Source organism: Castor canadensis, chromosome 2 (assembly GCF_047511655.1).
Source record: "Castor canadensis chromosome 2, mCasCan1.hap1v2, whole genome shotgun sequence".
Classification (NCBI taxonomy): Eukaryota; Metazoa; Chordata; class Mammalia; order Rodentia; family Castoridae; genus Castor; species Castor canadensis.
Window position 1 is genome coordinate 140339071 of NC_133387.1, and position 10092 is coordinate 140349162.

The 10092-nt window shown below is 33.4% G+C and overlaps 1 protein-coding gene across 4 annotated transcripts in view; it reads right to left on the reverse strand.

Annotated features, from left to right (window-relative positions):
- Positions 1-10092, reverse strand: part of Trpm7 (transient receptor potential cation channel subfamily M member 7) — a 109128-nt gene that overhangs the window by 82887 nt on the left and 16149 nt on the right. For all 4 annotated transcript variants that reach the window (XR_012445457.1, XM_074065933.1, XM_074065934.1 and 1 more), the window contains exons 2-3: positions 8756-8835; positions 4912-4950 (exon numbers count right to left, since the gene is read on the reverse strand). Coding sequence is in view for 3 of the 4 variants with exons in the window: in XM_074065933.1 (XP_073922034.1) it covers positions 4912-4950; positions 8756-8835 (119 nt within the window). In the remaining variant the exon portion in view is untranslated. The remainder of the gene's footprint in view (positions 1-4911; positions 4951-8755; positions 8836-10092) is intronic.

Below are 10092 nucleotides of genomic sequence, written 5' to 3' on the forward strand. Positions count from 1 at the left end.
GAGTCAGGAGATCATTAGTCCAACGCCAACCTGGGCTACAGAGAAAGGCCTTGTCTCAAAAAAAAAAAAAAAAAAACAGTGAAAAAATTCCCAGGCCTGCAAAGTAGAAGGCAGAGAAAAACACAGATCACAATGAATTGGAAGGTATTTTAGAAATTAAAGACCCAAACAGAACATCTAAAAATAAGTATCTCTAACGAAAGTCATGAAAATCATGGGATGGGATTTGTAACATACTGAGATGAGGGAGAGAGGAGAGGGAAGGAGGGAGGGAGGAAGGGAGGATGATGAACCAGTAAACTTAAAGATATGGCATTAGAATCTATTCAAAATTAAAGAAAAGCAAGAACAAAGACTAGAGAGAAAAAAGGGACAGAATATTAGTGACCTTTGAAATAACATAAAGTAGACCCACACACATGCAACTCAAGTACCAAAATGGAGAAGATGGGAAGAAAAATTTGAAAACATGTTGGGAAAAATTTGTTCCAAATTTGTAAACTACTGGGTCTACAAGCATGAGCAATTCAACAAAAAATAAGCCAAGTGTAAACAAAATCACACTAGGTCACTGCTGAAAGCTAGTGGAAAGAGAAAAACCTTAAAAGAAGCCAGAGTACAAATGTCACATTACGTGCAGAAGAACAAAGGTAAGAATGATAGCAGACCTCTTATCAAAAACCACACAAGCTTAAAGTTAATGGAACATTCTTAAAGTACTTGAAGGAAATAGATCAAGTTAGAATCCTGTAAAACTTAAATCTATTAGACAACCAAAGTAATCTAACACACTTATAGAATGTTCCACCTAACAACAGAATAAAATCTCTATTTGAATGCAAATAAAATATTTGCTAAGAATGATATTATTCTGGCCCATAAGTCTTAACAAGTGAAAACAGGCAGAAAGAATACAAATTATATTCTCTTGCCACAATGAAATTAAACCAGAAAACAAGAGAAACAAACTTGAAAATTTTTCAAGTATTTGGAAAATTAAATTACATAACGCATGAATGAAAGACACAAATTAGAAAACATTAAGAACAAAATGAAAACAAAAACAACATCAAAATATGTAGGAAACAAAACAGTGTATAGAAAAGCTATAGTGCTTACGTAGATATATACATAAATGCACACATATATATATATGAATACTCATACAGTGTAAAAATAAAGTATATGCCAGACTGAGTATGGTGGTACATGCTTATAACCCCAATTTGGGAGTCCAAGGCAGAAGGATTACAAGTTTGAGGCCAGCTTGGGCCACAAGGTGTGATCCTGTCTTTAAAAAAATTAAATTTAAAAAAATATAATTTTTTAGTATATCAAGTTTAAACTAAAGAAGATCTGAAAGCACTAATACACGAAATTCTACCTTAAAAACCAAAAAAGAACTAAACCCAAAGTAAGCAAAAGGAAAGAAATGATAAAGATAATGAAATAGTAAAAGAGAGAAACAATGTGCCGATCACAGAAAAGACTAATAATAAAATTGATTTAAAAAAACAGAAAAAAAATTTTTTTTGCTAAAACAGAAAAATTGAATAGGGAATTGAATTATTCTTCTTTTTTCCCCTTCTGTTTTTTAGATGGGTCTCATTATGTTGCCCAGACTGTCACTGAATTCCTGAATTCAGGGATCCTCTTGCCTTAGCCTCCTGGGTAGTACACACCACACTACCACAACCAGCTTTGAGTTCAACAATAATAAAACTTCCCACAAAGAAAACTCAAGAGCAGAAGGCTTCCCTGATGAATGTTACCAAACAAAAGGAAATTACATTAATTCTATGCACTCTTCAAGAAAACATAACAGGGAATGTTTTCCAATTTATTTCATGAAGAATCATCCTGATTTAAAAAAAAGCTGGAGGTGTGGTTCAAGTGGTAGAGCACCTGCCTAGCAAGCACAAATCCGAGTTCAAACTCCAGTCCCACAACCAACAAAAAAAGACAACACATTACAAGAAAAAAAAGTTAAGAACAGACTCCCTCAATAAGATAAATCATAAAAATCTTTAATAAGGTATTAGCAAATTGAGCCCATCAGTATATAAAAAGGATAATAAACAAGTTCAAGTGGAGTTCACTTTGGGAATGCAAGGTGGGTGTAATATTCAAAAATCAATTTATCTTAACAGAATCAGGAGAAAAACCTCAAAATCATGTCAGCAGATGCAGAAAAAATATTAGCCAAAACTCAGAATTATTCATTATCAACACGTTCAGAAATCTAGGAAAGGAGAAAACTTGCTCAATACAGATAGTGTATTACTTATTAAATTTTATCAATGAAGGGCTTGGAGTGGAGCTCAGTGACAAAGTGCTTGCCTCACACACATGAGGTCTTGGGTTTGTCCCCAACACCACAAAAATAAACGAATGAATGTATGGATAGATAGATAAAATCTTATCAATGAACACCACTAGCTGCTTTGACCTGTGAATTATTCTAGTTAATCACCAAACCTATGGGTGGTCTTGGGGACTCCTGATATAAAAGTGAACAAAATATGAGGTAAGTACTTTCAGGCACTGAACAAAAAGAAGGCTACTATCCTTGAAATGAGGAGAACATATAGTCAATCCCAGGCTGTACCAGCCTGGGGGCAATTTTTCAACCACTGTGCGTTAGATAGGCAGAAAAAGACAATGTCACTGAGCTGGGAGGAAGCAGAGAACAGTAATAGTTGGAATATATAGCAGGGATTCAAAAGGAGCAGGTTTGGAAGAATATGAGAGGACACAATGTCACATTCACTATGGGTTCTCTGCCATAGTCTAAGGTGTATCTGTGGTAGGCAGGATCCTGTGAATCTCAGAACAGTCATCAAAGTCTGGGACAGCACAGTTTTAGCTCAGAGTACCAAGACATCACTGAGCACCTTGAACACTCAGTTAAAACCTCCAAAAAAGACTATATCTTAAGAGTAAGGTCTGTATCCTAGGACTATGTTCAAAACAGAAATAAAACTGCACTAACAAAGCAGAAAAGCAAACTCAAATGGATAATAATTTAATCGCCTGTCATCCAGAACCCTCAGAGTAGATCATCCACAATGTTCAACTTACAATAAAAAATTACTAGACATATGAAAAAGCAAGAAAATGATTCATTATCAACAATGACAAAAGGAAACAACAGAAACAGACCCTAAATGATGCAGATGATGGAATCAGTAAACAAAGACATCAATGCGGGCACTATAAACACGCTTGAGGATTTACAGGAACAGATCATCACACGAGGGTACAGGTTTGTTATCTCAGCAGTGAAATGGAAACTGCAACAAAAAAATCGAACAGAAAAGTCTAGAACTGACAAATGTAATGCGTGAAATGAAAAGTTCACTGGATGGGCAAAACAGCATATGGGCAATTAGACAAATAAGGACTGGTGAACTTAGCAATGGAAATGACTTATTTTAATAAACAGAACAAAGTTAAGTAACAACAAAAAAACAGAATCACAGCAACCAGTAGAAAATATCAAACAATCTAACAGATGTAGCTAGAATCCCAGAGGGAAGAAAAAGAAAATGGGACAGAAAAATATTTTAACAACAATGCTAAAACATTTCTAATTAGGTGAAAAATTTGAATTTGCATATACTTACGTACACAGAATAAGTACAAAGAGGCATGTTATAGACATACTGTTGAAAATCAAAGGTACAAAGACAAAAACCTTTAAAGTAGCCAGAAGAAAAAAAAAAAAAAGACCCATTTCACACCAGGAAACTACTACAGTAATGACAATTGCCTTCTCACTAGAGACCAGTCAGAAGATAAATGATGACACCCTTTAAGTGCTGAAACAGAAAAACCTCAACTCAGAATTCTACATTCAATGAAAACACCCTTTAAATATGAAAGTACAACATTTTCAGATAAGCCAAACTGTGAAAATTCACTTTCAGTATACCTACACTTAACAAAATACTAGAGGGGCTCTCAGACCTGGAAGGAGACACCATGGAACTTCACATGTACAAGAACATGAATAGGACTGGAGACAGCACACGAAGGGCCAAATGTAAGACTGTTTCTCTTTGCTTAGTTGCTGGAAAAATAACTCAACATACTTAAATTCATTTTATGTACTCTCATTTCCAGCCTACCAATCAGAAACCTTCTTTTCTTCCTCTTATATTCACCAGACCCTAATGAATGACATTTACATTTACTACTCAGCTACCTATGCAGAAAATCTAAGTACCATGTACAAACACATCCATGAATTCTACTGCATTTATCTCACTGATCCCTTCAACTATGTCTACTTCTCTTTATCATCATAGCCACTGTATTAATTCAGTTTCTTATTTTTAACCATAATTACTAAACTTTGAAAAGTGGTCTCCTTTCCTCCTAACCCAATCTCCTCAAAATGCCAATTGCTCCTACAAAAAACAAAACAAAACAAAAACAAGAAGGGAGGGAGGGAGGAAGGAAAGAAGGAAAGAAGAGAGAGGGTGGGAGGGAGGATCTAGCCTATTACTCACCTATATGACATTCTTCTAACATGAAATTAAGTGTCACAAAGTATACAAAAAGCCTAAATGACCGGGTCCCTACTTATTTCTCCAGGCTCAGATCTCTGTAACCCACATCCTGATAGAACCATAATGTCTCAAACTGTGAGGTCTCCCACAATCTGTTGTGCAAAAACCCTTTTCCTTTATTCTTTGCCCAACTAACTCATACTCAACTTTAAACTCTGCTCAGGTAGCTCCACTTGAGTTTCAAAAGACAGTGCCTGATCTTTCACCTCCCAAGTCTGGGTGAAACAACCTTACATATAACAGCATGTGAGTTTTATCCTACCATATTTGACTTCGTGTTTCTAATATGTTAGTTTTATTTTTCAAATTTTGTGTAATGCAGTCATGTTAAACTTACCTGACAAGTTGCTGACAAATTTGACATCCTGGAAGACATCTATAAAGCACAAAAGGGTAAACAAACTATTAGTGCAAGGAGAAAAAAAATTATTTTAAACTAAACTGTATTAAATCCACACAAAAGTATGAAAACAAAGGAAAATAACATTTTAATTTTTAGTAGATACAACTGATCATGTACACCTTGATTTTTACATTCAAATAACCTTTATAAACTCACATAGCTTTTACTTTTTTTTTTTCAAAGTTTTTTTTTGGTGGTACGGGACTTGAACTCAGGGCCTCACGCTTGCTAGGCAGGTGCTCTATCATTTGAGCCACTCCACCAGCCCACTTTCCACATTTTAAATTCAATTAGCTTTGACATAAAATCTAGAAACTGTAAGAAAAAAAAACTGGCAGATTTAATTTACATAAAAACACACCATTTATGTGTGTTTACTGATCTGCCATCAATAAATCTAAAGAACCTGAGGGAAAAAAATTAGCAAAGGGCTAGTTTCCCTATTTAAAAAGTTTCCTCAAATTAATTTTCAAAATCCAAGATAAAAAAAAGAAAAAATATGAATACATAGTTCTCAGCAAAAACATACATATGAAAAGATTTGATGAGGAACGATTTTTTTTAAAAAACACCTCAGGACATTATGTTGGGGAAAATGCAGAGAAAGAAAGCCTCAGAACTAAAGATGTGACTCGGGGTAGAGCACTTAGTATGCACAAGGCCCTGGGTTGCATCCCCAGCAACACACACACACACACACTCTCTCTCTCTCTCTCTCTCTCTCTCTCTCTCTCATTATCTGTTGGTGGGAGTGTATACTGATATGTCTATAGAGAGCAATTTGACAATACTCATCAAAATAAAGCTGGGTGTGATGTCACACACGTATAATCCCAGCATTCAGTAGGTGAAGGCGAGAGGATTGATAGTTTGAGGACAGTCTTGGCTATATAATAAGACTTTCTCAAAAACAAAACATTATTCATAGACTCCTCACACTCTAATTCCAGTTCTAAAAGTATTGGCTAGGACTGAAGAGCTCATAATAGAGCACTTGCCTTAGCATGCAGGAAGTTTTGGGTTAAATCTCCAGCACTTTAAAAATTTTGTTTGATAAAGTATGGGCTATGAGTGCCTGCATAGCAAGCACAAGGCCCTGAATCAAACCCCAGTACTGCTAAAGGAAAGAAAAAAAAGTATGAGCTAAAAAAAATATCTGAAGTACTGAAGTATATTTATAAAATGAAAAATGTATAAGGTAACACATTGCAGCATCTTTTTTCTAACAACAAAGAGAAAAATCAGAAAATAGCTAAAAAGTTCATCAATAAGGAACTTCTAAAACAAATGATTCAGACATGTAATTAATTCACAACAAGCAACGATTAAGAATAAAGAATTTATCTCTAAGATAATAAACACAACAGCTTATACCGAATGTATTTTAAAGGGGTGCAGGGGACACAAACATCTGCTTTGTTGTACAGACCGTAACTATTTCTGGAAGGTATTTCAAGAAATAAGTAACCCCAGAATATTTTGTAAGACTTATAGCTAAAGCACAGTAATGGGAAGGAGCCTTTCACTTATGACACTTGGTACCTTGCAAATTTGGACCCTAGCTCATAAATTACCTTATTCATATAAAATGAATTTTAAAATCCAACTACTGCAGAAAGAAGTGACCACGTATGTTTGTAAACTATGTCTCATATGGATGGTTCCAGCTGAAGATACTTAATTAACAGCTTGAGAATTCCTCAACACCTGGTGAGTGCTTTTATTATTTCTACTGAAAACTGATATTAACAAAATTATATAAAATAAACTCCTTCCTGATAATGCAATCTTTTTTTTTTTCCCAAAAAGAAAAAAAAAAAAAACCCACAAGTTTCTCTGGAATAAAAATAGTGTCACATTTTAGCACACTGAACTAAGGAGACCTAAACTCTAATTTCATTTTTATGAATTATTAGCCATGTGACTTGGTGATGTAATAACAAAACCTAGTTTTAGTAAGTACTAAGAAATTAAAATAAGACATTAAGTTTATCTAATGATCTAAAAAGAGTTACGAAAGATTTGCAAAATTTACTTTAAAAATGGGAGAATATTTAAAACAAAGTATTTTCTCAATAGTAGTAAAATAAATGCAAATTTAAAACATTTACTATTACTGTCAATTAAAAATAAAAAGGAGAGAAGAGAGTAGTGCATGCCTGTAGTCCTAGCACTTGCAAGGCTGAAACAGGAAAATCATTTGAGTCCAGGAGTTTGAGACCAGCCTGGGCAACATAATGAGATAAACAACCAAATAAATAATTAAACAAACAAGCTAACTAAATCTACTTATCACTTTCTCTGGAATATAATGGAATATGCTATTCTACTCAATATTCAGTAAAGAATGCATTTGTATACACTACTAGCGATAGTATACAATGCTTTAATCCTTTGGAAAGCATTTGGCATTACATAATGCCAAATTAAGGAGACCTTAAATATAAAAACAAAAAGTTTAATCTGCAAACATCTTCCTTATGGTCGAATTTTAATTTATATAAGGCTAAAAACTAAAAACAACTCAAAAGTCTACTGGGAGAGTAGATATATGGTATATATGCTAACAGAATATTCACCACCACTGTATAAAATTTTAATATGAAAAATGTATTCACTGTAGCATTTTGTTTAAAAGCAGATAGTTTGTATATAGACAGAATGTAGCAATACTTTAAAACAAAAGCTATGCACTGAGGAAAGATTCAAAATAAATCCACCAAAATATTATTAACAATGGCATGCATGTATGGAAACTGTGTGTACTTAGTCAAAACTCTACTTCCCAAAAGTTTTCAAAATTAACTTTACAATGAAAATACATTTTAAGTAAGAAATACATTCAAAATTAGGATTTGTTGGCTGACAAAATAAGGAGAATCAAAATAGCAGGCTTATGTAATGAAAACAAGAAAAAGCTTTGCTTTGGAAATTCTACTCAATAAACATTTACCTAGTAGTCACTGCAGACAAGAACACTGATGCCGTAATTTAACAGGAATAATAATTAATTTTTTTAATTGGTATTTTTGTAAGAGTCATATACCTAATGGAAGTAAAAGTTGCAGAGAAGGTAATTTGATGGAGAACAAGGTTTGGCAGGAGATGGAAAGATAAAGAGGATCCATAAATTTTGTAAATGCTTTTTTTTTGTTTTTTTTCCAAAGTGCCTGTGAAGAGGTATGCTCTACCTATATCTTTGATTTGCTTTTTAAACCATTTTTTCTACTCTTAGGCTTTGGAAAAGAAAAAAACCAGTTAATGTCTAAGTAAATATTTCACAAAGTCAACTTCTTCTTGAATTGCAGTTAATGTCCTTTTACTTTTAATTTTTTTCTATTATGAAAGCCATTTTAAAGATCAAAAAGGCAGAGACATCCACATTCTCTGATGACAGTCTTTAAGAAAATATTCCTCTATGTCCATATATTGGCAAACAAAAGGAGTGACAATGACGGGGATGGAGAGGCAGAGATACACACACAAAGACTTAACTACCATATCTTTAAAACTCATTAACATGACTTCAGTTTGGAGATGAGGAAACACTTTGAGGAAGAGGTTTTATGCTATAAATATTACTGAACTCCATACAGAATATCCATACTTGAATGCTGATATCTTGCTAATCATACTGTGTCCTCTCAGTCCCAGAATAATTTATAGTAACTAAAAAGATTAACAAAATAAAAATGATTTATTTGATTTTTGTTTTCAATAAGTAAATAATTTACATGTAAACTTCTAGAAGATCCCAAAAGAAATAAAGGATGCTTACCTGTGAGGGTCTTTGGAACTTGGTATAATATATACACATTCCCTCTTGGTCAAAGTGCTTTCTATCCAGGATTTCTGGGACTGAAACAAAAAGTTTTAAAAGACAGTTTACAAGTTAACCCATAATATAAGGAAATAAATTCATGATGAACACACAAAAAATTTCAGCACTATTTAATTTTGTTTTAATCCACTATCATCATTTAACCTATCATCTTAATGACAATAGCATGCCTAACATTTAGTTTAATTCCACCTAAATCCAATGTGATTTAACATTGTTATGCTAGAAAGAAGGAAAACCAAGTGAAATTCTCACTGTGAGCCAAAATAAAGTAATCCTGAGACATGAACCATTTAAAAGACAATTAAAGTGACTGTTAGGTTTAATTTTAAAAAGCAAAGACAGAATGTTTAATGGTACAAGTATAGAAAAAAGACATTAAGCAAAATTCTAACCAAAAGAAAGAGCCAGACGCCAGTAGCTCACACCTGTAATCCTAGCCTTTTGGGAAAGTGAGATTAGGATTGTGGTTCAAGCAAAGCCAGCCCAGGCACAGTTTTCCAAACTAGCCAGAGCAAAATGGACTGAAGGTGTGGCTCAAGCAGTAGAAGCCCTGAGTTCAAACCTCACTAACACACACAAACACATAAATGTTACATATCAGTAGATATACAGTGGGCTAATACATAATTACAAATATTCAATCTACTGAAATTCTGTAACAATCTTAAATAAGATTAACCAAATAAAACAGCCTCAAAACACATAAAACAAAGTTTAATAGGGAGAATTAGACAAATCTAAGATCATGGTAGTTTAACACAATTCTTTCAATTGCTGAAAAATCAAACAAACAAAATAATCAGGAAAGGTACTTAGGTTTTAACAGCATAATTAACAAATTGTGGGCTGGGGGTATGGCATAAGTAAGTAGACCATCTGCCTAGCAAGCATGAAATTCTGAGTTCAAACCCCAGGCCCACCAAAAAGAGAAAAAAGAAAAAAAAAAACCCGTAAGTTTGACCTAATGAATGTATAACTATTTCTGCATATAACATAAATTCATTTTTCTCAAGCACACATGAGCACTTATAAAAACTTACAATGTACTTGACCATATAACAAGATTCAACAATGTTAAGACAATGAATAGCTTTCAGATCATATTCACTGATCACAATGCAATAATGTAAAAAAAATTAGCCCTCAATATTTGAAACTAGTTAACTAGAAAAATCAAAGAAAAAAATAAATAAAAATTTAAAATTCTGAGCAGTGAATAGTAAAAATTCTATGCATTTCAAAACTAATGCAATGTAGTGTACATGGTACAT